This window comes from Peromyscus leucopus, chromosome 19 (genome assembly GCF_004664715.2).
Source record: "Peromyscus leucopus breed LL Stock chromosome 19, UCI_PerLeu_2.1, whole genome shotgun sequence".
Lineage (NCBI taxonomy): Eukaryota > Metazoa > Chordata > Mammalia > Rodentia > Cricetidae > Peromyscus > Peromyscus leucopus.
The window spans coordinates 27,028,473-27,055,342 of NC_051079.1; the positions used below are offsets into that span (position 1 = coordinate 27,028,473).

Below are 26,870 nucleotides of genomic sequence, written 5' to 3' on the forward strand. Positions count from 1 at the left end.
GTCTACAAAGCGAGTTCCAGGAAAGGCGCAAAGCTACACAGAGAAACCCTGTCTCGAAAAACAAAAAGTTAACAAATTGGAGCTGTCTGTAAGGTTCCGGTTGGCAAACAAAAGCAGCAAAAGTCTTGGGGCTGGAGAGATGGCTCAAGGGTGAAGAGCTCTGTTGTTCTTGCAAGGAACAGGCATTCGGTTCCCAGCACCCACAGTGGCTCTCAACCATCCACCACTGTAGTTCCAGGGCAGAGGGAATCTGACACCATCTTCTGACTTCCTTGCGCTCCAGGCATGCACGTGGTGGGCGTTCATATGCGAGGGCCAAACACTCATATACATATAATAACCAAATAAATGAGTAGCCTATCCAAACTCACTACTTAAATGAATTTATGCATCTAATTTGTATGTTTTAATGTTTAAAGCGTGTGAACTATCTTAACGGTGCTCCTTTCCAGGAAAATATTCATTGTAAATCATTTCTGCTGCATTTGGATTTCTCCATTTATTTTTCACTTTTTTTTTTTTTACTCCACCCTTGAGGGGTGATTGGGATATCGGCTAACAGATCTTACAACTTCTGTTCAGTGGCAGATGCTTCTCTTGGGAGGACACTTGAAGTTTTGTTCACATTCTCAAGGTTTTGTGATCCCCAAAAGTTAGTATAACTGCCCGAGGGGGATTTTCTTCTCTACTTCAGTTCTTCCAGCTCTATTATTCTCCTCCTTTTACTTAGAACTGCTTTTGCACGTTTTCTCAATCTTTTCCTCTACATCGAAAGGAATGATTTCCGAGAACACTGTGAGATGCTTTTGCCTCTTTGCTTTCAATCTGTTTGTGATTTAAGATCTTTGAAAGTAAAAAGATAAAATTTACGGTTGGGTCTGGCCATTACCTACCTAGAATTCCAATGCTCAAGGGGTAAGACCTGCCTCTCAGAACTATAACAAAATGTCTGAAGAATGCCACACTGACTGAAACACTTTTAAACACCCTGTTTCCTCTGTAAAAGAAGTGAACCTGTGACTCCTTCTGGGTGTGGGTGGGCAGGCAAAACTCCAAATTTGTAGTCCACCTTCTTCACACTGCCAGGTAAGCTGCCTACGTGAAGACATTCTTAATATTGGTATTAATGCTCTGATACAATAAGATACTTGGTATAAGGCTGGAGAGATGGCTCAGTGGTTAAGAGCACTGGCTGCTCCCCCAGAGGTCCTGAGTTCAATTCCCAGCACCCACACAGTGGCTCACAACCATCTGTAATGAGATCTGGTGCCCTCTTCTGACATAAAGGTGTACATGCAGATAGAGAACTGATACATAAAATAAATAAATCTTTTGAAAAAAAGATACTTGGCATAAAAACTTATTCACAACTCTACCTCAGGGTTAGGGGTTTGGCTCAAGTGTAGAGTATTTGCCTCACATCCTTTGATTCCCTATACTGGAGAAAAATCACACACTGCATCTTTGGTTTTGTTTCTGGGGCCTGAAATGCTTGTAACATCTTTGTCTTCCCATTACAACACACTTTGGTAGGCAATCATACAATTTGGTTGCCTTTTTACTTTCTAATTATTTGATTAATTCATTTCTAAATAGCCTAATTAAATTTTCAATAACAATCCTATGTAAGAAAAAGTACATTTTTAAAAATCATTAAGTAATAATAAACTATCTTGTCAGCCTCTTACAGGATTATAAACTAAACAACATAATCAAATTAAAGAAAATAAAATCTTTCAAAGTGAATTTTATCAAAATAAGTCTTCATGTGAATGAATATAAAAGTTGTGAGACTTTTTTCAACACAAAAATAAACATAATTTATGTTTTAAGTAAGTATGTTCCTGTTGGAAATAAGTTGTAAATATTATCAATTTAACTTATACACTCCCCCAGTAACCTACGAGTTGAGAAGGGCTCGGATATAGTTCAGTGATGGAGAACTTGTCTAGCATGTATGAAGCCCTGATTTCAGTCTCACACCCTTTAAAAAGAATGAACAGAGAAATCAAAGATCAATATAAAATAAACAACTCAACAGATGCATTTGCTTAGATTCTGTAGTGGGTGCAGTAACTTCTTCAGACTCTGAGCGCCGCTATTCACCTACGAAGAGCAAAACGCCGCCAGAGCTCAGTCGGGATTCTCAGGGTCCAAAGGCTTAAAGCCTCTCAGTTCCCGCAAAACGGCTCCTGGGCTGCAACGAAAATCACCCAGGAATTTAAGGTGCTCCATCCGAGACTCCTGAGGCCACAGAAAGAAGAAAAGAACCGGGTAAAACACACAGCGCGCCCGGCTGATGGGAGAGAGCTTTGAGAAAATTCCGTGGTCAGGAGACAATGGCCGCACAAAGGAATCTCTTAGAGCGCACCAAACTGGTCCTCCTTTTCCTGTGGATGCCCTGGGAGTCCGCAGCTCGGCAGATCCGCTACTCCATTCCTGAAGAACTAGAAAAAGGCTCTTTTGTGGGCAACATCTCCAAGGACCTGGGGCTGGAGCCCCGCGAGCTGGCGGAGCGCGGGGTCCGCATCGTCTCCAGAGGTAGGTCGCAGCTTTTCTCTCTGAACCCGCGAGGCGGCAGCTTGGTCACTGCAGGCAGGATAGACCGGGAGGAGCTGTGCGCTCAGAGCGCGCCCTGTCTCCTCAGCTTTAACATCCTTGTGGAAGACAGGGTGAAACTTTTCGGGATAGAGATAGAGGTAACGGATGTCAATGACAATGCGCCAAAATTCCAAGCAGAAACTCTAGATGTAAAAATTAATGAAAATGTCGCATCAGGGATGCGTTTTCCTCTCCCGGAAGCTATTGATCCGGATGTGGGCGTGAACTCTCTGCAGAGCTACCAGCTCAGCCCCAATAAGCACTTCTCCCTAGGCGTTCAGAGTCGTGCTAACGGCGTCAAGTATCCAGAGCTCGTGCTGGAGCACGCCCTAGATCGTGAGGAAGAGGCCATTCACCACCTGGTCCTCGTGGCCTCTGACGGTGGTAACCCTCCCAGATCCGGCACGGTCCTCATCACTGTGACTGTCTTTGATACAAATGACAATGCTCCAATCTTCACCTCGCCTGAATACCGAGTGAATATTCCAGAGAACTTGCCTGTGGGCACGCCGCTGCTAAAAGTGACTGCCACCGACAAGGACGAAGGCGCCAATGGAGAAGTGACATACTCCTTCCGAAAATTACAGGACACACAACTGTTGAAATTCCAGCTGGACAAAAGTACTGGGGAGATAAAAATATCTGAAAATCTAGACTACGAAGAAATGAGTTTCTATGAAATAGAAATCCAAGCTGAAGATGGAGGGGCCTATCTTGCAACTGCCAAAGTGTTGGTTACAGTAGAAGACGTAAACGACAACACTCCGGAGGTGACCATCACCTCTCTCTTTAGTCCAGTGGCTGAAGACTCGCCTGTGGGAACTGTCATAGCCCTTTTGAACGTGCATGATTTAGACTCTGGGCAGAACGGAGAGGTAACCTGTTCCCTCTCAGGGAATCTGCCGTTTAAATTAGAAAAGTCCATTGACAGTTACTATAGACTAGTGACAGAAAGAGCCCTTGACAGGGAGCGGGTGTCCTCTTACAACATCACAGTAACAGCCGCGGATGGCGGGTTTCCGCCTTTGTCGACCAAAGCTCACTTCACTCTGCACGTGGCGGACATCAACGACAACCCACCCACCTTCTCTCAGGCCTCCTACTTTACCTATATCCCAGAGAACAACCCCAGGGGCGCCTCCATCTTCTCGGTGACCGCCCTGGATCCCGATAGCAAAGAGAACGCCCAGATCGTTTACTCTCTGGCTGAAGACACCATCGAGGGGGCACCGCTTTCTTCCTACATATCCATCAACTCAGACACTGGCATCCTGTATGCGCTCTGGTCCTTTGACTATGAGCAGTTTCGTGAACTGCGGGTGCAGGTGACTGCCAGTGACAGCGGGAAGCCTCCCCTCAGCAGTAACGCGTCATTGACCCTGTTTGTGCTGGATCAGAACGACAACTCCCCGGAAATCTTGTACCCGCTCCACCCACCGATGGCTCTACTGGTGTAGAGCTTGCTCCCCGATCAGCAGAGCTGGCTATCTGGTGACCAAGGTGGTGGCGGTGGACAGAGACTCGGGACAGAACGCCTGGCTGTCCTACCGCCTGATCAAGGCCAGCGAACCTGGGCTCTTCTCGGTGGGGCTGCACACGGGCGAGGTGCGCACCGCGCGGGCCCTGCTGGACAGAGATGCCCTCAAGCAGAGTCTGGTGGTGTCTGTGCAGGACCACGGCCAGCCCCCTCTCTCCGCCACGGTCACTTTGACTGTTGCAGTAGCCGACAGCATCCCTGATGTTCTGGCAGACTTGGGCAACCTGGAGCCACCGCAGGACTCTGAAGCCTCAAGCCTCACCCTCTACCTAGTCGTGGCCGTGGCAGCGGTCTCCTGTGTTTTTCTCGCCTTTGTCATTGTGCTGTTGGCTCTCAAACTTCGGCGCTGGCACAAGTCTCACGCGCTTCAGTCTTCGAGAGATGGATTGGGTGGCCTGCCTGCCTCTCAGTATGTGGGCGTGGACGGGGTGCGCGCTTTCTTGCAGACCTATTCGCACGAGGTTTCCCTAACTGCTGATTCGAGCAAGAGTCACCTGATCTTCCCGCAGCCCAACTACGCAGACACGCTCATCAGCCAGGAGAGCTGCGAGAAAAAAGATCCTTTGTCTCTGTTAGATGATTCGAAGTGCCCTGTAGAAGATGCCCCGCTGGTGCCAGTGAGTGCTGATTTTACCTTTTCTTTAAACAATTATGATCAGATCTACATTTAGGCTTGAATCCAGGTGGTGGAAATATTAGATCTCTTTTAAACCACCGTTCCGGTGACACTTGCCTCTCGCTAAAACATTAAAGAGTTGAATCTGGTGGTTAAGACTGTTTGGAAACTGTCATGAAAATCACCCAGATTGCCATAAGGTTGTTATGAATAGCCATGCAGAACCTTGTGTCGCTGAGCACAACATTGGCGGTTCCTAAAAGGGAACTAACTTCCTATAGAAGTGTCTGTTGGTTGCGCTGCAACCCTACTGGTTTAGACAGCTCTTTTGAAGGCAAGTGTGTCAAAATTAGGTAAACGTCAGAAACAAATGCATTAGCCCCACCAGATACACAAGCCACATCCAAGGCTGTTCACTGTAGTTCTTTGAGGACAACGTCAGTATGTTTTTGCAGTTATATTTCTCAAACAATACTTTATATACTCCTTAGAGATTTTAAGTTATTCGTTGATATTCAATCAACAATTCATAACTACGTGCTTAGAATCTTTATAAGCAAAATCATACCCATATGGCTTTCCTTTTGCATATAATTATGTAACCTCTTACTATATGAGAGATACAGGCTTTTAATTTGACTTTCCTTGCCCAATGAGGATTCTAAGAATTTATACGGTTGAATTGAGATTTTGGATTCTCTTTGTCTTTTTTTCCCCCTTCAAAATTAAACATGTCAGTAATTAAGGCTAACATGTAAATATGGATTGGGGGTGGGCAATGTCTGTGTTCCCAAGAACAGAAGCTAAACGTGTGATAAGGGTATTTCTCTTTAATGTAGAAGAAAACTCAGAGGTAACGCAAAAGCACTGGGACTGAACTTTCAGATAAACTAAGAGCCAAGAGCAAAGGAAGAAAAGGCAGTTCTTCGGGAGGGTCAGAATTTAAGCAAAGATGGGCATGAAACCCTTCTAAGTCAATGATTGGTGGAGGTACTGGTGAGCACATTTAGTTCAAGAAAACGGTGATGCATTTGGTTCGAACTTTGGATTTATTATTACTCTACAGAAATTACTAGAAAAAGGAGTGTTCTACCAAGTCTCACAATACATCTGAGACCCTGACATTTTTGTGTCAACACTTGGTTAACTGTAGATTCATGGAAGGTAAGTACACATTCTGGAGTTATAATACAATTTACTCATTGAAACTATTGCTCCACATCTTTCCCCCACAAGAGTAATAATTATTATGTATATATTTCAGTCCGTTATTTGAAAAAAAAAGCAAGCTTCAACAGCACTCTTTTGACGTTGTAAAGAGTCTATTAAAATTCTTAGGGATAGAGGGAAGGCTCAGTGGTTGGGAGCATTGATTGCTCTTCCAGAGGACCCGGGTTCAGCTCCTAGCACTCACATGGCAGCTCAGGCTGTCTGTGATTCCAGTTCCAGGGGACCCGACACCCATGGCAAAAACACCAATGCACATAAAATGAAAATAAATTTTAAAAATTCTTAGAGCAAGACTGACCAAACTGGATGACTGAATACAGCCAGGGTTGCAGTCTAAATATGGATGAAGGGGTTTTTACTTTTTAACTGACTAAAGCTAGAGTTGATGACAAAAGATAATTTTCCTCAAAAGGAGTGATAATAATTTCCTGTGGATGCATGATCTGGGTAACAGTGGGCCATGGGTTGGATCTGTGTACCTTCCTTTACTTTCTTTCATGCCTTTTTATTAGAACAAAACAGTCTTTCAATCTATACAAAATTACTATATTTTTTACAAATTAAATATAATATTTAACATTAAAAATTTCCACGATGGAAACAAAATCAATAAGAAACAAAATTCAAATATTTTAGCTTATCAACTTGCCTTAATATAAAATAAAAGATTCCTCAAAATATGAAACGCCAGACTGCAATTCCACTCAGAGCCTCTGGGCGCCGCTGTCGGCCAGTGCAGAGCAGGCTCCAACGCCCGGCATCCCTCAGTCTCTAGGCTGGAATTTCCTGCGCAGAAACGAATACACTCCAAAGGGAACTCTCGCTCACAGAGACTAAGACACAGATTCCCAGCCCCAAACTGGGGTCCGGCTGTACGGGGCCAGATGCACCTCCGCCTCGGAAGACCGCACTCTATCCTACTGTGAAGATCCGAAGACCTAGAGAGAACCCGAGCCAGCAATGGGAGGGAGCTGCGCACAGAGGCAGCGCCCCGGCCGCCCGCAGGTACTGTTTACCCTGCTGCTGCTGCCTTTGTTCTGTCCCGCGCTGGGCCAGCCGGTCCGCTACTCCATCCCGGAGGAGCTGGACCGCGGCTCTGTGGTGGGGAACCTCGCCAAGGACCTGGGGCTCAGTGTCCTGGAAGTCTCTGCAAGGAAGCTGCGGGTTAGCGCTGAGAAGCTGCACTTCAGTGTGGACGCGGAGAGCGGGGATTTACTGGTGAAGGACCGCATAGACCGCGAGCAGATATGCAAAGAGAGAAGAAAGTGTGAGTTACAGTTGGAAGCTGTGCTGGAAAACCCCTTGAATATTTTTCATGTCGTTGTGGAGATTGAGGATGTTAACGACCATGCTCCTCAATTCCCAAAAAATGAAATAAACTTAGAAATAATTGAATCCGTCAACCCAGGGATGAGAACAATTCTGGAGTCTGCGAAAGATCCTGATATTGGTGTGAATTCACTGAGCAAGTATCACCTAAGTCCTAACGAGTATTTCTCATTGTTGGTGAAAGACAATCCTGATGGTGGCAAATACCCAGAATTAGAACTGCAAAAGACGCTGGACCGAGAAGCCGAGAACACCCACCACCTGGTGCTGACAGCTGTAGACGGTGGGGACCCGCCCCGAAGTGGTACCGCTCAGCTCCGAATCCGAGTGGTAGATGCCAACGATAACCCCCCAGTGTTCAGCCAAGATGTGTACAGAGTCCGCCTTCGGGAAGATGTGCCTCCAGGGACGGCCGTCCTAAGGCTAAGCGCGACGGATCAGGATGAGGGCATCAATGCGGAGTTCACATACTCCTTCCTGGGTGTGGCTAACGAAGCTCAGCACGTGTTCTCTCTCGATTCCCTAACTGGAGACATCATAACTCACCAGCCCTTGGATTTTGAAGAAGTAGAAAAATACACGATTGATGTAGAGGTAAAGGACAGAGGATCTCTTTCTTCACAGTGTAAAGTAATTATAGAAGTTCTAGATGAGAACGACAACCACCCAGAAATAATCATCACTTCCCTCTCTGATCAGATATTGGAGGATTCCCCTTCTGGAACGGTTGTGGCCCTCTTCAAAGTAAGGGATCGAGACTCCGGGGAAAATGCACAAGTCACGTGCAGTTTAAGTGGAGACAGTCCATTTAAGATTCATTCTTCTTCCAATAATTACTACAAGCTAGTGACAGATAGCATCCTAGACCGGGAACAGACCCCGGGGTACAACATCACTATCATAGCCACAGATAGAGGCAAGCCACCCCTTTCCTCCAGCATAATCATAACTCTGCACGTTGCTGACGTCAACGACAACGCACCTGTCTTCCAACAGCCCGCCTATCTGGTAAACGTACCAGAAAACAACCAGCCCGGTACCTCCATAGCCCAAGTCAAAGCACGGGATCCAGATCTTGGACTAAATGGCCTCGTCTCCTACTCCATCATAGCCAGCGACCTAGAGCCAAAGGCACTATCCTCTTTCCTTTCCGTGAACCAGGACAGCGGAGTGGTGTTCGCTCAGCGTGCCTTCGACCACGAGCAGCTGCGCTCCTTCCAGCTGACTCTGCAGGCGCGCGACCAGGGCTCGCCCGCGCTCAGCGCCAACGTGAGCATGCGCGTGCTGGTGGGCGACCGCAACGACAACGCGCCGCGCGTGCTGTACCCCGCGCTCGAGCCCGACGGTTCCGCGCTCTTCGACATGGTACCGCGCGCCGCCGAACCCGGATACCTGGTCACTAAGGTGGTGGCTGTGGACGCAGACTCGGGACACAACGCCTGGCTGTCATACCACGTGCTGCAGGCCAGCGATCCCGGGCTCTTCAGCCTGGGGCTGCGCACTGGCGAGGTGCGCACAGCGCGTGCCTTGGGCGACAGGGACGCGGCGCGGCAGCGCCTTCTGGTCGCTGTGCGCGATGGTGGACAGCCACCGCTCTCGGCCACTGCCACATTGCTCCTAGTTTTCGCAGACAGCCTACAGGAAGCATTGCCGGACCTTGTCGATCACCCCACTCCTTCCGACTCCCAGAGTGAGCTTCAGTTTTACCTGGTGGTGGCCTTGGCCTTGATCTCAGTGCTTTTCCTCTTCGCGGTGATTTTGGCCATTGCTTTGCGCTTGCGACAGTCTTCCAGCTCTTCAACCACTGGATGCTTGGGGCCAGTTCTCGGCTCCAAGTCTCGACCTGTACTTCCACCGAACTACAGCGAAGGGACATTGCCCTATGCCTATAATTTGTGCGTGCCGGGAGATCAAGCTAAGTCAGATTTTAATTTTCTCACTTCTGTTGGTGATTATCCAGCCACACAAGATATTCTCAACAAAGATAGTTCCTCAGCACTGTTGACTAGCATTTTAACTCCTAGTGTTGAAGCAGACGAGAAGACCTTTAACCAGGTATTTCATATTATGCTTTTTAAATGCCGGTATGCCAATGTGCTCCAATATAGTTGTGCTATTTTAAGGATTTTGTTTTGGTTTTGTTTTGTTTTGTTTTGAGACAGAAGTTTCTCTCTGTAGTCCTGGAATTTGCTGTGTAGACCTGGCTGACCTAGAATTCACAGAGATTTGCCTGCCTCTGCTTCCCGAGTGCTGAGAATAAAGGGGCGAGCCACCTGGCCGGCTCTATTTTTGGAACTTAAAGTTCCTAAGAGAAATCCAGGCCAAACTCATGCTATCCCTGTGTTTGGAAGGGATGTGGGAATGTGGTTCAGTGACAAAATCCATGTGCCTAGTGTGAAACATTCCCAGTTCTATCCAGCACATACAACAAAAGGTTCGCAGTGGTTAAATACACTACTATCCAAACATCTTTAATTCTTTCTTTTTTTGAGGGTTGAAGGTATAGTATGCTCTAGGTCCTGGCTTTGATTACTGATTCTCTCCTCCCTGTCCTCTGGCCTCTAACATATACAAGTATATGAAACGCTCACTCGAGTGTTTCATTAAAAATGGCTTGCATTTATAAGTATGAAATACAGCCGGGCGGTGGTGGCGCACGCCTTTAATCCCAGCACTCGGGAGGCAGAGGCAGGCGGATCTCTGTGAGTTCGAGGCCAGCCTGGGCTACCAAGTGAGTTCCAGGAAAAGGCGCAAAGCTACACAGAGAAACCCTGTCTCAAAACAAACAAACAAACAAACAAAAAAGTATGAAATTGTTACATTTTATTATCTTTTAAATGATAACCATAATGCTATTCAAAGTTTGAGTGAAACATTCCGTCTTTATTTTGCTCGTTAAAAAACAAAATAATTCATTAAAAAAATCTTTGGTGGGGACTGAAGAGATGGCTTAGTGGTTAAGAGCATCGCTGCTCTTTGGGAGGACCCAAGTTCAGTTCCCAGCATCCACAACTGAAGGATCACTACTGCCTGTACCTCCAGTTCCACCTTTTTCTGGACTTCACATGAACCCACACTCACACGTGCACATACTCACAAAGACACATACACATAATTAAAACAATAAAAAAAAACACCCTTGGGGGAAAAAGTAGTAAGAATAATAGCCATGCATCCTACCTCAGGATTTTGTGGAACACACTGTTTTCACATCCACAAATGTCGTGTCTCTTCCGTCAGTAAAACCAGTTGGAATCACAACTAATCTGTGCGTTTTCAGTTCCAGTAGTATTTCAAAACTTTAAATTAAACATGTCCATTTAATATCTACCCTTTTCATAAGTGCGCCTGGTGAATTTTACATCACAGCACATAACTATTTTTGCGGTTTTCAGCTTTACAATTGTGTATGATTCACGGAAAAGGTGAGTGTGACAATTTCCTCTGCAACGGACATCCGATTTTTCTTAGTGTTGTAATAATAAGATTGGGCTCTAGGCGCCGCTGTTGACCAATCAGGGAATGGGAAGGCAAAGCTATTGAGTCCTTCTCCTGAACCTCTACCACACAAAGCCGAAAGGGATGGATACTCACGCATCCTAATTCTGGAAATAAAAATACCTCCGCTCGCTTTGGAATATATTTTGGATGCGGACGACCTGGAACGTCGTAGACACAAAAGCTAATTCAGAAAAAAATAAACCGGCGCAAGAACCCACGAACTGCACTCACTCGGAGCCATGGCGAATCAGCCTCAGAGCCTGGACCGCAGAGCGCTGGTCTCGCTGTGCATTTTCCTAGGGACCTTGCTGACGTTTGGGACCGGGCAGATCCGATACTCGGTGCCAGAAGAGACAGATAAAGGCTTCTTCGTGGGCAACATCTCCAAAGACCTGGGGCTGGAGCCCTGGGAGATCGCGGAACGCGGAGTCCGTATCGTCTCCAGAGGCGAAATGCAGCTTTTCGCTCTGAATCCGCGAGGTGGCAGCTTGGTCACCGCGGGTAGGATCGACCGCGAGGAGTTGTGTGATACCTTGTCCTCCTGCTTGCTAAATTTGGAGATTCTTGTGGAGGACACCCTGAAGATTTACGGAGTGGAGGTGGAAATAATGGACATTAATGATAACGCCCCCAGCTTCCAGGAAGAGGAGGTGGAGATCAAAGTCAGCGAGCATGCTAGTCCTGGATCGCGATTTCCTCTTCCTAGCGCTAGGGATCCAGATGCCGGGATGAACTCCCTCCAGAGCTACCAGCTCAGCCCCAGTAGTTACTTTTCCTTGCAGGTAAGAGGCGGAACTGATGGGGACAAGAATCCAGAGCTAGTGCTGGAGGAAGGCCTGGATCGGGAGAAAGAGGCTTCTCACCACCTCCTCCTCACAGCCTTAGATGGGGGAGATCCCATCCGCAAGGGCACGGTTCCCATTCGCGTGGTGGTCCTGGATGTAAATGACCACATCCCAAAGTTTACACAGTCTGTGTATAGAGTGAGTATTCCCGAAAACCTCAGCTCTGGAACTCGGGTGCTTGTGGTGAACGCCACAGACCCAGACGAGGGTATAAACGGAGAAGTGGCGTACTCATTCCGGAAAAAGAAAAGCAAAGCTTCTGAAATATTTCAGTTGAATTCTCAAACTGGAGAAGTTCTAGTCGGAAAGCCTCTGGATTTTGAAAAATACAGATTCTATGAGATGGAAATTCAAGGCCAAGATGGTGGAGGACTGTTGAGCACCACCACGCTGCAGATCACAGTTACAGATGTGAATGATAACACTCCAGAGATAACTGTCACCTCTTCCATTAACTCAGTGCCGGAAAACTCTCCTTCAGGTACAGTAATTGCTCTTTTAAACGTTCAGGATCAAGATTCTGGAGAAAATGGTCAAGTCACTTGCTTCATTCCTAATGGTCTTCCTTTTAAGTTAGAAAAGACGTATGGAAATTATTATAAACTGATAACAAATAGTGAGCTGGATCGGGAGCAAGTGGAGAGCTACAATATTACATTAACCGCCAAAGATCAAGGAAGTCCACCCTTGTCTACAGAAACTCACCTCCTGCTCAAAGTGGCAGATGCCAACGACAACCCTCCAGTTTTCACTCACCCCTCTTACTCTGCCTACATTCCTGAAAACAACCCCAGAGGCTCTTCCATCTTCTCGGTGACCGCGGTTGATAGAGATAGCAGAGAAAATGCCCAGGTCACTTACTCTCTGGCTGAGGACACCATCCAGGGGACACCTCTGTCCTCTTACGTTTCCATCAACTCAGACACCGGTGTGTTGTATGCCCTGCAGTCCTTCGACTACGAGCAGTTCCAAACTCTACAACTGGGAGTGACTGCTAGTGACAATGGCGACCCACCACTAAGCAGCAATATTTCGCTGACCTTGTACGTGCTGGACCAGAACGACAACACTCCAGAGATCCTGTACCCCTCTCTCCCCACTGATGGCTCCACTGGTGTGGAATTGGCGCCCCGCTCTGCAGAGCCCGGTTATTTAGTGACCAAGGTGGTGGCGGTGGACAGAGACTCGGGCAGAACGCCTGGCTGTCCTACCGTCTGCTCAAGGCCAGCGAGCCAGGGCTCTTCTCGGTGGGGCTGCACACAGGGGAGGTGCGCACTGCCCGCGCCATGATGGACAAAGATGCTCTCAAGCAGAGCCTCGTCGTCTCTGTACAGGATCACGGCCAGCCTCCCCTCTCCGCCACAGTCAGGCTCACCGTGGCGGTGGCTGACAGCATCCCGGACGTTCTGGAGGACTTGGTTAGTCTGGAGACTCCCACCAACCCGGATGAGTCAGGCCTCACCCTGTACCTAGTGGTAGCCGTCACGTCAGTCTCTTGCGTCTTCCTCATCTTCGTCATGGTTTTGCTGGCTCTCAGGCTTCGGCGCTGGCACTCCTCGCGTCTGCTCCAGGCTGCCAGCGGATTGGCTGGCATGCCTCCGTCGCATTTTGTAGGCGTGGACGGGGTGCGCGCTTTCCTCCAGACCTATTCCCACGAGGTTTCGCTCACAGCGGACTCGAGGAAGAGTCACCTGATCTTCCCGCAGCCCAACTACGCAGACACGCTCATCAGCCAGGAGAGCTGTGGGAAAAGCGAGCCTCTCCTGATAGCTGAAGACCCAGCTACCGTTTTAGGCAAATGTGACCCGACAGATAGTCAGGTGAGATATAGTTCTTTGCCTCCCAATTGTTGTTGTTTTGGCTAAGGCCTTGAAGGGTCTTTTGCTGAGCTGGTTATGAAAATTAGGCTTGGGTAGAAATAACTAGTCATACATATTTAGAAAACGTATTCGTTGGTTTGTGTTGTGTGTACCATCATCAGGTTAACATTTTTTTCAGAAGGGCTTTATCAAAGTCCATTTTTGGTGCTTGCATATTTTCTTTTGATTTTGAAAGGCTAGGTCGATTATCTTGACTTGCTTTGTAGTACGTTAACTTCAGTATTGTTATCTATCATGATTGGTGGCTATCGATGTAAAGGAATTGTGATTCAATTCGATGATTCACAAACAGATTTTATTTTAATTTCACAGTGTCTCTATAGTCTACCATGATTTGCTTCTAATGTTTAAATTTAACTCAACTCTGGAACATGCTCTCTGCAGCGTTTCCTCGTTTATCTATCTACACACTATTCGTAATGAGGTTTTCTTCTAAGGATGCATAGTTCTGTTTTGCTTTTTGGTGGTCGATGGTGTATTTGGATCCTGTTGACTATTTCAGTTTTGTATCGTTGCTTCATTCTATCAAAACAGACTTTGTTACAAGACTTGGCTGGGTGAGGGAATGCAGGACCATTTTCTTAGGCTCCCTGTCTATCGCTACTGTGAATTCACTAGATTGTATGAAAAAAACCAAACTGTTGAGTCAATGTCGTTTTCTTTTATTCTTTTACTGTAGTGTTAGATGCAGTGCTTTTTCTTTTTTCCTGTTTTTTTTTTTTTGTTCATTTTTATTTTTCCTTTCCTTTTTGAACGTTTGTGAGGTAACAAATCCACATATAGAAATTATTTTTATCCCTCAAACTTTCAAATTCAGATTTGTTTATATGATTTGTGATGATTAGAGATAAGAGTGGGTATTTGGGGTGTATAAGTGATTGATTTAGGGGCTGTGATATAGTTCAGTGGTCAATAATGTGCTTAGCATGTGCAAGATCCTTGGCCACAGCCCTAGGATGGCGGGGGAGCTGACTTTGCTCATATTCATTTCTTCTTTTCTCCTCCTCCTCCTTCTCCTTTCTTCTTCTTTTTCTTTGTCTTCTTCCATCTAGGAGCTTGAGTTCCTTTTTTCTTTCCTTAAATTCATTTTGCACTACATCTAAGCATATTCAATTGCTGTAATCAGAAAGAAAAGAACCTCGCTATTGAAGCCTCAATATTTATCCAATAATATGCATGTTATCTGAAGCAAAAGCAAATGAGGAAAAGAGACTTATCAAGATTTGATCACAAGAATCACTTCCATAATCAAACTCCACATTCCTATGTCATGTCTGGAGATTTGATTCAGTTACTTGCACATTAGTATTTCCTTTCAAGTTTGTGTTTTTCACTTAGGAATTTGATTAATGTAATTCATTGTAAATTTGGTGATTGGACACAATTCTTCAACTGTTGGGAAAGGAGTTCTTCTTAAGAGGTGCCTAAATTTGTCTTGAAGGCAAGAAAAATATTTGAGTGTTTTGAGTAGTATTTATGCTTATGGAATTCCAAACTCAAAAGGGAAAAAAAATTGAAGGCACTACACTTGAACTAGAATTAGATTATTCAAAATGCTGCAAGGCATTTGATTGGTAAGGAGAGTTTGCTTTGTGTTTTTAAGCACAGTCTAAACTAGTTGGGAGCTGTGAACTGAGCTCTTGAAGAAGAAAAAGAAAAGGTTGGCTCTGAAAGTTGCATGTCACTGGAAGTTCAGTTAGGATGCAACATATAGTTAATTTAAATAAGATAAAGAGAAAATGCGCTCACATCTCATGCCATCAAATTCTTAAGGGTAAATGCACATTTAACAATCCTTGTGATGCATCTATATTATAACTAGAAATAATTTAGGGCATTGGCCATTTTTATTTCAAATGTGCCCTAAATGGTTTTGAATGCCCCTTCTCTGGCAATTATGCATGTGTCTGATTGAAGATGATACGTGGTGTCATTTCTCCACTTTCAAGTTTTCCCATACCACTTGGTGGGGCTATTTTTCCACGTGGTTTTGAGGAAAGACTTGACTGGTTCTTCTACTTAGTGTTTCCTCTGATAGGAAAAGACAAGCCTTTTAATCTGACATTACTGGGTTAATAACTATGCTACAGATCCCATCTCTGGGGGGCTTTGTTCAATAGCAACACTGGAAAACAGACAAATTCTAAACTCATAAACTCCTTTGTTAGTTGTATCCCAACATAGCTGTCTTCCTAATCCCATTGAGTCTGCAAAGGCTTCTGGTTGCAATTCTATAAGTGGACTCTGGGCGCCGCTGTTGTCCAATACGCTGTAAGCGCTGACTTCCAGGCTCTACCAGTTGAAATTGTGAACGATCACCGAAGGCTTAAAGAGTGGGGGGACTTGAATTTTCTGCTTAGCAAATCATATTAGAGACTACGGTATCCTCAAACTTGGAGTGAGCGTTTGGGTTTTCTTCGTGGTGGAAGTAGTTCGTGAAGCCTCTTCCCTTCACCCGGAAGGCTATGAGAAGGATGGAGCGCAGCGTGAACCTGGGGAACAGGACCCGGTGGAGGCAAGTACTCTTTCCGTTCTTGCTGCCTTTGTTCTGCACGGGGCTTTCGGAGCAAGTCCGGTATTCTATTCCGGAAGAAATGGCCATGGGCTCGGTTGTGGGAAACCTCGCTGAGGACCTGGGACTGCCTGTTCGGGATTTACTGACTCGGAATCTCAGAGTTATCTCAGAGAAACCGTATTTCACTGTGAACCCTGAGAACGGGAACATAGTTGTGAGCGACAGGATAGATCGCGAGTTACTATGCTTCCAAAGCCCTCTGTGTGTCCTGCCCTTAGAGATTGTGGCAGAAAATCCCCTAAACGTCTTTCACGTCAGCGTGGTGATAGAAGATATAAATGATAATCCGCCCCATTTCCTCCAAAACAGTATTGTTTTACAAATCAATGAACTTGCGATTCCAGGCACTAGGTTTGGCCTGGAATCTGCCATAGATGAAGATGTAGGACCGCACTCTCTCCAGAGTTACCAGCTCAGTTTGAACGAGCATTTCTCTCTGGCAGTGAAGGACAAGGCTGACGGCAAGGACGCCCCAGAATTAGTGTTAGAGAGGCCTCTAGACAGGGAAAGGCAGAGCTACCAGCTCTTGATCCTGACAGCAGTGGATGGGGGAGAACCAGTACTAACCGGCACTACTCAGATTAAAATCGAGGTCACTGATGCCAATGATAACCCCCCAGTGTTCAGCCAAAATATGTACAAAGTCAGTCTTAGAGAGAACGTGCCCTCAGGCACCTCTGTGCTAAAGGTGATGGCCACTGACCAGGATGAGGGTGTCAATGCAGAGGTCACATACTCCTTCAAATCACTAGGAGACGATATTAGAAATAACTTCATCCTAGATCATCAAAGTGGAGAAATTAAATCTGAAGGCCCTATAGACTTTGAAACCAAGAAGACTTATACCATGAGCGTAGAGGCCAAGGATGGTGGAGGCATGGCCACAGAATGTAAAGTTGTAATAGAAATTCTCGATGAAAACGACAATGCCCCAGAAGTGGTTTTTACTTCGGTGTCCAATTCTATAGCCGAGGATGCAGAACCTGGGACAGTAGTGGCTCTGTTCAAAACATACGATAAAGATTCTGAAGAAAATGGAAGAGTGACGTGCTTCATAAAAGAAACGGTTCCTTTTAGAATTGAATCTTCTGCCAGTAATTATTATAAGCTTGTAACAGATGGAGTCCTGGACCGGGAGCAGACTCCAGAGTACAACGTCACCATCATCGCCACTGATGAAGGCAAGCCACCCCTCTCCTCCAGCACAAGCGTCACCCTGCACGTTGGGGACATCAACGACAATGCTCCAGTTTTCCATCAGGCCTCCTACTTGATTCAAGTGGCTGAAAATAACCCGCCTGGTGCTTCCATTGCTCAAGTCAGCGCCTCGGACCCAGATTTGGGGACCAATGGCCATGTTTCTTATTCCATCATAGCCAGCGACCTGGAACCTAAATCGCTGTGGTCCTACGTGTCCGTGAACCAGGACAGCGGAGTGGTGTTCGCTCAGCGCGCCTTCGACCACGAGCAGCTGCGCTCCTTCCAGCTGACTCTGCAGGCGCGCGACCAGGGCTCGCCCGCGCTCAGCGCCAACGTGAGCATGCGCGTGCTGGTGGGCGACCGCAACGACAACGCGCCGCGCGTGCTGTACCCCGCGCTCGAGCCCGACGGTTCCGCGCTCTTCGACATGGTGCCACGCGCTGCCGAACCCGGATACCTGGTCACTAAGGTGGTGGCTGTGGACGCAGACTCGGGACACAACGCCTGGCTGTCGTACCACGTGCTGCAGGCCAGCGATCCCGGGCTCTTCAGCCTGGGGCTGCGCACTGGCGAGGTGCGCACAGCGCGTGCCTTGGGCGACAGGGACGCAGCGCGGCAGCGCCTTCTGGTAGCTGTGCGGGATGGTGGACAGCCACCGCTCTCGGCTACAGCCACGCTGCACCTGATCTTTGCTGACAGCCTGCAGGAAGTCCTGCCAGACCTCAGCGATGACCCTCTGCCCTCTGATCCCCAGAGTGAGCTGCAGTTTTACTTGGTCTTGGCCTTGGCCTTGGTCTCAGTACTCTTCCTTTTCGTTGTGATTCTAGCCATCGTCCTTCGCCTGCGACAGTCCCACAGTCCTGCAGTCTCGGGCTGCTTTCAGTCTGGCGTCTGCTGTAAGACTAGACCAGGGGTTTCTCTCAACTACAGTGAGAGGACTCTGCCTTATTCCTACGATCTCTATGTTGCCTCCAATTGTCAAAACACGTCTCGTTTTCTTACCTTAATGCCAGAAATGGTCCCTCCGCAAGGTCTTTCTATGGACGCTTCTGTGGAAGTGAGTGTCACTGAGGAGAATAACAAGATACTCTCTGATTCTATCGCTCTACTCACGTGAGTTTCAATGAGCCTTTCATTCGCAAATTGTTTAATTTTCAAATTCTTGTGGAATGAATTTTTTTTTTGAGGTAGGGTCCAGTTGTCCAGTTGTGTAGACCAGGCTGGCCTTGAACACACAAGGATCCTTCTTCTTCTGCCTCCCAAGCGCTGCAATTAAAGGTGTGGGCCACCACATTCGGCTTTGAAATGGAATCTTAGAACACATTATACCCACAATCGCCTGTTTCATTTGCACATTCTCAGTTCTTTCCTGTCTTTTCTCTATGGGCCGGTAACTGTACCATTAGGCTTCAGGATTTCGAAATATTTTATCCATATACATCAAAACTCAAACCGTAGAAGTATTATGATGCACTGCCATTCAAGTAATTTTAAACGGGTGTGTGTGTGTGTGTGTGCGCCATGTGGAGCTCAGAGGATAACTTTTGGGAGTCAGTTCTCTATTTCTACCATGTTGGTCCCAGGAATTTAACTCAGCTTCAATTAGATTTGGCAGCAAGAATGTTTACCTGCTGAGCCATCTCTTGCTGGTCCTACTCAAATACTTTAATTTAAACTATACTTTGGTTTTTCTATAGTTGTTTCTTGGGAGAGCGATATCTTGAGCTTATAAGGCTTTCTTTATTAATATAAATTGAGAAATGGTATGTACAAAAAGGTTCTATTATGATGTGATAATAATTTGGCAACAGTATTCAGATATATTAGGAGTTTTTTGTTTTTGATTTTTTTTGGGGGGCAGTGGTTTTTCAAGACAGGGTTTCTCTGTGTAGTTTTGGTGCCTGTCCTGGATCTCACTCTGTAGACCAGGCTGGCCTCGAACTCACAGAGATTCGCCTGTCTCTGCTCCAGAGTGCTGGGATTAAAGGCATGCACCACCACTGCCCGGCCTATTCAGAGTTCTTTTAATCTCACTTTTATGTCTACTCTTTTCTCACAAGTACCTGTAAGTTTCCTTCCAGTTTTATTCTATGGTGACAGAGGCTGGAGGCTAGCTCAGTTAAAGTTTATACTTAAGCATGGAGTCAGCCAATGTCTACTGTCTCGCAGCCATCACCAAAAGTGCTTGTTCTCAGATACAGTTTCTAGACACATGAAATACGTGTAGGCAGTCATCTCCTAGAATCTTTTCTACATCTTCTGCTTCTAAATGTATGGCCAATAATTCCCAGTTATTGAAATTAGGTTGGCTACCCAAGAAAAGGTAATTTTATGGTATCCTTCAAATTCCTAACTTTCTTTTACTAAGTCTTGTTGTTGTTTTTGTTTGTTTGTTTGTTTGTTTTTTCGAGATAGGGTTTCTCTGTGTAGCTTTGTGCCTTTCCTGGAACTCGCTTTGTAGACCAGGCTGGCCTCGAACTCATAGAGATCCGCCTGCCTCTGCCTCCCGAGTACTGGGATTAAAGGCATGCGCCACCACCGCCCAGCTTTTACTAAGTCTTAATCGACATCAAACGTCGTTTTGCAATGCATGCATCTGTAGAATTGTGTAACACTATCTCCACTTCCAGGTAATGCAAGTTGGGATCCTTCCACTTACTCTAAAAGTGTTAGTACATCTTTGTCACATGACTAGCTGTCACATATGAATCTGACAATGTGCGCTATAACACTTCTCAGTTTGGTTTCCATATTATCGAGACATTCTGTTTTGTTTTGTTTTTGTTTTTGTTTTGTTTTGTTTTCAGTATTAAATTCCAACTTGTTACAATAGTTCTTCCCTTTAGGAAATTTCTAGAAATCTACTGAAATTTTGTCTTACTGGGAAAAATAGGAAAATGCAAACGGCTACTGAAAATAATGTCAAGGAAGTGGGTTTGTAGGTAAAATATTAGAGAACTGAAATGCTGAGTCCTTCTGTTTCCATCTCCACTTGAAGAACAGTAGGTGGAGCTATTTAAGGTACACAACCAAAAAAATCCTCTCCCAGAGTTCAACACTGTGCAGTAATTGGTTCAGACTCTGAGTGCCGCTGTTCACCAACCTGGGAGGAAAAGACCGCGAAGCCCTGCTAGCTGGCTTTGTGTGCTTGCCTAAAGCACAATGCAGATAGATTGAGACAAAACACCTCTCGAGGAAACTGGCCTGAGGAGCTGGTTCCACCTCCTGACTGTCGGGTTCCAGGGCCTGAAAAGCGGAGTCTGGTTTAAGTGGCCAAAGGCAGGACTGGAAATACTCCTCAAATGACAATGATCCCTGCGGAATGGCGCCAGGACTGCAAAGTGCTGGTCTTGCTGGGAATCCTCCTCGGGATCCTGTGGGAGGCTGGATCCACCCAGATACGCTATTCAGTTCCGGAGGAACTGGAGAAAGGATCTAGGGTAGGCAACATCTCCAAGGACCTGGGGCTGGAGCCCCGCGAGCTGGCGGAGCGCGGGGTCCGCATCGTCTCCAGAGGTAGGTCTCAACTTTTCGCTCTGAACCCGCGGAGCGGCAGCTTGGTCACCGCGGGCAGGATAGACCGGGAGGAGCTGTGTATGGGGACCATCAAGTGTCAATTAAATCTAGAGATTCTGATGGAAGATATAGGGAAAATATACGGAGTGGAAGTAGAAGTGAGGGACATTAACGACAATGCTCCCTACTTCCGTGAAAGTGAATTGGAGATAAAAATGAGTGAAAACGCCGCCGCTGGGATGCGGTTCCCTCTTCCCCACGCTTGGGATCCAGATATCGGGAAGAACTCTCTTCAGAGCTACCAGCTCAGCCCCAATGCTCACTTCTCGCTGGAGGTGCAGAACGGAGCTGATGGTAACAAGTACCCGGAATTGGTGCTGGAGCGCGCGCTGGACCGCGAGGAAAAGGCCGAGCATCTCCTGGTTCTCACCGCTTCCGACGCGGGGGACCCGGTCCGCACTGGCACGGCGCGCATCCGAGTGACAGTCCTAGACGCGAACGACAACGCACCAGCGTTTGCTCGGTCCGAGTACCGCGTGAGTGTTCTGGAGAACGTGGCTGTGGGCTCTCAGCTGCTGCTAGTCAATGCCACCGACCCGGACGAAGGAGCCAATGCGGAAGTGATGTATTCCTTCCGGTATGTGGACGACAAGGCAGCTAAAGTTTTCAAGCTAGACAGTAATTTGGGGACAATATCAACGACAGGGGAGCTGAACCACGAAGAATCGGGTTTCTACGAGATGGAAGTGCAAGCAACCGATAACGCGGGATACTCTGCACGGGCCAAAGTCCTGGTCACAGTATTGGACGTGAACGACAATGCCCCTGAAGTAGCCATCACGTCCCTCACCAGCTCCGTTCCGGAAAACTCTCCCCGAGGGACATTAATAGCCCTTTTAAATGTAAATGACCAAGACTCCGGGGAAAATGGACAGGTAATCTGTTCCATCCAAGAGAACCTGCCCTTTAAATTAGAGAAATCCTACGGAAACTACTATAGTTTAGTCACAGACACCGTCCTAGACCGAGAACAGGTTCCTAGCTACAACATCACAGTGACGGCCACTGACAGGGGAAGTCCGCCCCTGTCAACCGAAACTCACCTCTCCCTGAACGTAGCAGACACTAACGACAACCCGCCCGTTTTCCCTCAGGCCTCCTACTGGGCCTACATCCCGGAGAACAATCCCAGAGGGGCCTCCATCGCGTCCGTGACCGCCCACGACCCCGACAGTGACAAGAATGCCCAAGTCACTTACTCCCTAGCTGAGGACAGCCACCAGGGCGTGCCCCTCTCCTCTTACGTCTCCATCAACTCGGACACTGGTGTCCTGTACGCACTGCACTCCTTTGACTATGAGCAGTTCCGAGACCTACGCCTGCAAGTGCTGGCGCGGGACAGCGGGGACCCCCCGCTCAGCAGCAACGTGTCACTGAACCTGTTCGTGCTGGATCAGAATGACAATGCCCCCGAAATCTTGTACCCCGCTCTCCCTACGGACGGTTCTACCGGGGTGGAGCTAGCGCCCCGCTCAGCAGAGCCTGGCTATCTGGTGACCAAGGTGGTGGCGGTGGACAGAGACTCAGGACAGAACGCCTGGCTGTCCTACCGTCTGATCAAGGCCAGCGAGCCAGGGCTCTTCTTGGTGGGGCTGCACACCGGCGAGGTAAGCACGGCCCGGGCCCTGCTGGACAGAGATGCCCTCAAGCAGAGCCTCGTAGTGGCTGTGCAGGACCACGGCCAGCCTCCTCTCTCCGCCACTGTCACGCTCACGGTGGCGATCGCCGACAGCATCCCCGACGTCCTGGCGGATCTGGACAATCTAGAGTCTCCTTCTACCTCCGAAAGCTCAGGGCTCACTCTCTATCTGGTGGTGGCGGTGGCGGCGGTCTCCAGCGTCTTCCTGGTCTTTGTTCTGGTGCTGCTGGGGCTCAGGCTGCGGCGCTGGCACTCACTGCGCCTGCTCGGGGCTGCGGGACCCGGATTGGCTGACGTTCCAGCCTCTCACTTTGTGGGTGTAGACGGAGTGCAAGCTTTCCTGCAGACCTATTCACACGAGGTCTCGCTCACTGCGGGCTCCCGAAAGAGTCACTTGATCTTTCCGCAGCCCAACTATGCAGACACGCTCATCAGCCAGGAGAGCTGCGAGAAAAGCGAGCCTCTTTTGCTTTCGGGTGATTCAGTATTTTCTAAAGATAATCATGCATTAATTCAGGTGAGTCCATTCCGCGCTTGGAGCGAACTATCTTCCTAGTTCATGGTATTTGGAATTGATAAAGCAGCCACTACCAACAACTTAATCACCTTGTTTGGTTTAAACGATACATAAACGTGATATTGTCACGTTTGCATGATATAGAAACAATTTCTACTTTATATTATCTGTACCCTATAATTTGGTAGCTTAGTTCACCAACGATAATGTCTTTCCACTTTTAATTCCTTTTCTTTTTGTCCATGAAGCAGCTTTGTGTCAATTATCTCATGCCGGTTTATCTGTAAAGACTACAGAAGTTGTGGGTATAACTCCGAACTCATAGGTAGAGCACTTGCCTAGCATGTGTGGAGAAGAGGCCCTGGGTTCAATCCCCAGGGAAGGCCGAGGGAACACTAATTCTACTGGAGTGAAGAAATGGACTTTGATGGAAAGTACAGTTGTTGTTGTTGTTGTTTAGCCTCCCTTTCTGGGGATTGAACCAAGATCTGAGCTAAACACTTTACCCCTGGGCTACATCCCCAGCCCAAATAGGGTGGCCTTTAATTGCATTTGAGTCTGCTAGTAAATTCATATACTGCATTTAAAGTCTTTTAAATAATGTTATTTCTGGTCACTAGGGATATATACATATATTTCTTGTAAAAGTTACTTGTACATGTGTGTCTGTGTCTGTGTGAGTGTATGGACACACACAGAAGCTGGATGTTCTCTATCACTTTCTGCATACACATTTGAGGCTTGCAAGGGCTTTCCCGGAACCCAGGGCTCACGTTTTCTTGCTAGGCTGGAAGCCAGCAATCCTCAGAAGTCCTCCTGTCTCTAACCTCCATGGAGAGGGTTATAGTCCTTTGTGGGACCCCCAGACTCCCAGTTCTCATGATTGCTCAGCAGGCGCTGTAAACGCCTATGCTTCTCTCCAGCTCTGCCCTTATACTTTCCTGGTGTAGCTTCAGGCTTTTAAATTGTTTGACTTCAAGTATGGTAAATTTTATTTCTTACACACTAGACATTTTTCTCAAACATACGATTTATGTGTTATGACGAGGAATAACTGTAATGGTATTTCATCTGTTACACATTTCAGGAGTACAATATGTATATAATGATAAAGTTAAATATCTCTCCCATCATTTTTACCTGCACCAATGACATGTAAAATACCCAGAATTCACCGATGTAACAGGAGCATGAGTTATTTTTGCCTTTACACAGTGAAGAATTTCTTGAGGAAATACCTTTACAATTTAAATGTTTTGAACATATTTTTGTTCTGAAGAAACTTTTCTTTCTTTCTTTCTTTTTTTCCTTTATGAGACAGGGTTTCTCTGTTTAACAGTCCTAGCTGGAACTCTCACTTTGTAGATCTCACTTTGAACTCACAGAGATCCCCCTGCCTCTGCCTCCTGAGTGCTGGAGTTAAAGGCTTGTGCCACCACTGCCCTGCCTGAAGAAACGTTTCAGTAGTATATTCTTCCTAAATTTCCCCTTTCACAAACAGAAATTTTTCTGGAAAGTGTAGGTCTTAAGTATTAATTTAGAACTTGTTTTTTTTTTATTTATGTGTTGCCTGTCTATTAAAAACAGAATCATTGGAATCCAAATTTATAAAAGAGATCAGTGATACTTAGAGAAGGAAGGGTAGGCCAATGGTCCCCAAATAAAACAAAATTCAAATGTCACCTTATGTGTCTTCACAACCAAGACCAAAAAAACATAGATAGATAGATAGATAGATAGATAGATAGATAGATAGATAGATTATGTGGTTCTACTTGTGTGATTTTTTTAATGATGTATTTGAGTCCGTATAAAGCATTAAATTTAACCAGGCAGTGGTGGCGCATTCCTTTAATCTCAGCACTTGGGAGGCAGAGCCAAGCGGATTTCTGTGAGTTCAAGGCCAGCCTGGGCTACAGAGCAAGATCCAGGACAGGCTCCAAAGCTACACAGAGAAACCCTGTCTCACTCCCCCCAAAAAAACCCCAAAAACAACAACAACAAAAAACAACCAAACCAAAAAAAAAAAAAAAAAAAAAAACGTTAAATTTAGCTAGGGCAGGATGATAGCAAATTCAAGGTCAGTCTTAGTGAGACCCCCCATCTCAAAATAAAATGTCAAAAGAGGATTTAGCTCAGTGGAAAATCACTTGCCTCCCTTGTGCAAGGCCCTCGCCAGCTGGCTTCAATCCCTAGTACTGCAATAATAAATAAATAAACAGATAGATAAATAAATAAATAAATAAATAACATGTGATTTGTGTTTACATTAAGCTGTAAATAGAATGTACTAAGTATGGCGCTCTGTAATTAATACCAAGGAAAACAAGGCAGTGATCCTTCTTTTGTGGAAACTCAACATAGATCACATGTGGTGGGCAACTCTAAATCAAAGGTGTAATGGGAAATCAAATTTTTAAAATTTGTTTTATTGGGTTTTTTTTTTTAAGATTTATTTTTGCCAGGCAGTGATGGCACATGCTTTTAATCCTGGCACTTGGGAGGCAGAGGCAGGCAGATCTCAATGAGTTCGAGGCCAGCCTGGTCTACAGAGTGAGATCCAGGACAGCTGGGATTGTTGCACAGAGAAACCCTGTCCTGCAAACCAAAAAATAAATTGTTTTTAGGATTTATTTTTTTTTTTGTGTGTGTGTGTGATATATATTTTTTATTTTACAATACCATTCAGTTCTACATATCAGCCATGGGTTCCCCTATTCTCCCCCCTTCCACGCCCTCCCCATACCCCAGCCCACCCTCCATTCCCACCTCCTCCAGGACAAGTCCTCCCCGAGGACTGTGATCAACTTGGTAGACTCAGTCCAGGGAGGTCCAGTCCCTTCCTCCCAGACTAAGCCAAGTGTCCCTGCATAAGTCCCAGGTTTCAAACAGCCAATTCATGCAATGAGCACAGGACTTGGTCCCACTGCCTAGATGCCTCCCAAACTGATCAAGCCAATCAACTGTCTCACCTATTCAGAGGGCCTGATCCAGCTGGGAGCCCCTCAGCCTTTGGTTCATAGTTCATGTGTTTCCATTCATTTGGCTATTTTTTTTCAATAATTGAGTAAAACTGAAATTTATTATATGCCACAGCCGTCCTAGGGACCTCCATGCTATATATATATAGCCTTTATGGTTCTATGGGTTGTGGTCTGATTGTTCATTTTATATCTAGAATCCACCAATGAGTGAGTACATACCATAACTGTCTTTCTGGTTTGGGTTACCTCACTCAGGATGATTTTTTCTAGTTCCATCCATTTGCCTGCAAATTTCATGCTTTCATTGTTTTTCTCTGCTGAGTAGTACTCCATTGTGTATATGTACCACATTTTTTTCATCCATTCTTCCGTTGATGGGCATCTAGGTTGTTTCCAGGTTCTGGCTATTACAAATAGTGCTGCTATGAACATAGCTGAGCATGTATCTTTATGGTATGTATCAGCATTCTTTGGTATATGCCAAGAGTGGGATGGCTGGGTCTTGAGGTAGTTCGATTCCTAATTTTCTGAGAAACCACCATACTGATTTCCACAGTGGTTGTACAAGTTTACATTCCCACCAACAGTGGAGGAGTGTTCCCTTGCTCCACATCCTCTCCAACATTGGTTGTCATTGGTGTTTTTGATCTTAGCCATTCTAACAGGTGTAAGGTGGTATCTCAGAGTCGTTTTGATTTGCATTTCTCTGATGATTAAGGATGTTGAGCGTTTCTTTAAATGTCTTTCAGCCATTTGTAGTTCTTGTTTTGTGAATTCTCTGTTTAGCTCTTTAGCCCATTTTTTAATTGGACTGTTCAGTGCTTTGATGTCTAGTTTCTT

At 46.3% G+C, this 26,870-nt stretch overlaps 5 protein-coding genes across 5 annotated transcripts; all 5 read left to right on the forward strand.

Annotated features, from left to right (window-relative positions):
* The first annotated feature begins 1,788 nt into the window (after positions 1 to 1,788).
* LOC114687129 (protocadherin gamma-A10) lies at positions 1,789 to 6,168 on the forward strand. Its single transcript, XM_028861829.2, is given in 3 exon segments — positions 1,789 to 4,029; positions 4,032 to 4,079; positions 4,082 to 6,168. Coding segments are annotated over 3 exon segments (2,466 nt in total). The 5' UTR covers positions 1,789 to 2,339; the 3' UTR covers positions 4,810 to 6,168.
* A 393-nt stretch (positions 6,169 to 6,561) lies between these two features.
* Positions 6,562 to 10,011, forward strand: LOC114687131 (protocadherin gamma-B7). Its single transcript, XM_028861830.2, has one exon. The coding sequence runs from the start codon at positions 6,945 to 6,947 to the stop codon at positions 9,468 to 9,470; it is 2,526 nt and encodes an 841-aa protein (XP_028717663.1). The 5' UTR covers positions 6,562 to 6,944; the 3' UTR covers positions 9,471 to 10,011.
* A 272-nt stretch (positions 10,012 to 10,283) lies between these two features.
* LOC114687126 (protocadherin gamma-A11-like) lies at positions 10,284 to 13,616 on the forward strand. Its single transcript, XM_028861826.1, is given in 2 exon segments — positions 10,284 to 12,842; positions 12,845 to 13,616. Coding segments are annotated over 2 exon segments (2,469 nt in total). The 5' UTR covers positions 10,284 to 11,053; the 3' UTR covers positions 13,525 to 13,616.
* A 661-nt stretch (positions 13,617 to 14,277) lies between these two features.
* LOC114687127 (protocadherin gamma-B1-like) lies at positions 14,278 to 18,500 on the forward strand. Its single transcript, XM_028861827.2, has one exon. It carries the CDS (start codon positions 16,005 to 16,007, stop codon positions 18,429 to 18,431), a length of 2,427 nt encoding a protein of 808 aa, XP_028717660.1. The 5' UTR covers positions 14,278 to 16,004; the 3' UTR covers positions 18,432 to 18,500.
* A 1,642-nt stretch (positions 18,501 to 20,142) lies between these two features.
* On the forward strand, positions 20,143 to 24,941 carry Pcdhga12 (protocadherin gamma subfamily A, 12). Its single transcript, XM_028861831.2, has one exon. It carries the CDS (start codon positions 20,617 to 20,619, stop codon positions 23,083 to 23,085), a length of 2,469 nt encoding a protein of 822 aa, XP_028717664.1. The 5' UTR covers positions 20,143 to 20,616; the 3' UTR covers positions 23,086 to 24,941.
* The last annotated feature ends 1,929 nt before the right edge of the window (positions 24,942 to 26,870 follow it).

Bases quoted from the DNA above. Each gene is read 5' to 3' on its own strand.
- LOC114687131 (XM_028861830.2), top strand. From the start codon at position 6,945: ATGGGAGGGAGCTGCGCACAGAGGCAGCGCCCCGGCCGCCCGCAGGTA.
- Pcdhga12 (XM_028861831.2), top strand. From the start codon at position 20,617: ATGACAATGATCCCTGCGGAATGGCGCCAGGACTGCAAAGTGCTGGTC.
- LOC114687127 (XM_028861827.2), top strand. From the start codon at position 16,005: ATGAGAAGGATGGAGCGCAGCGTGAACCTGGGGAACAGGACCCGGTGG.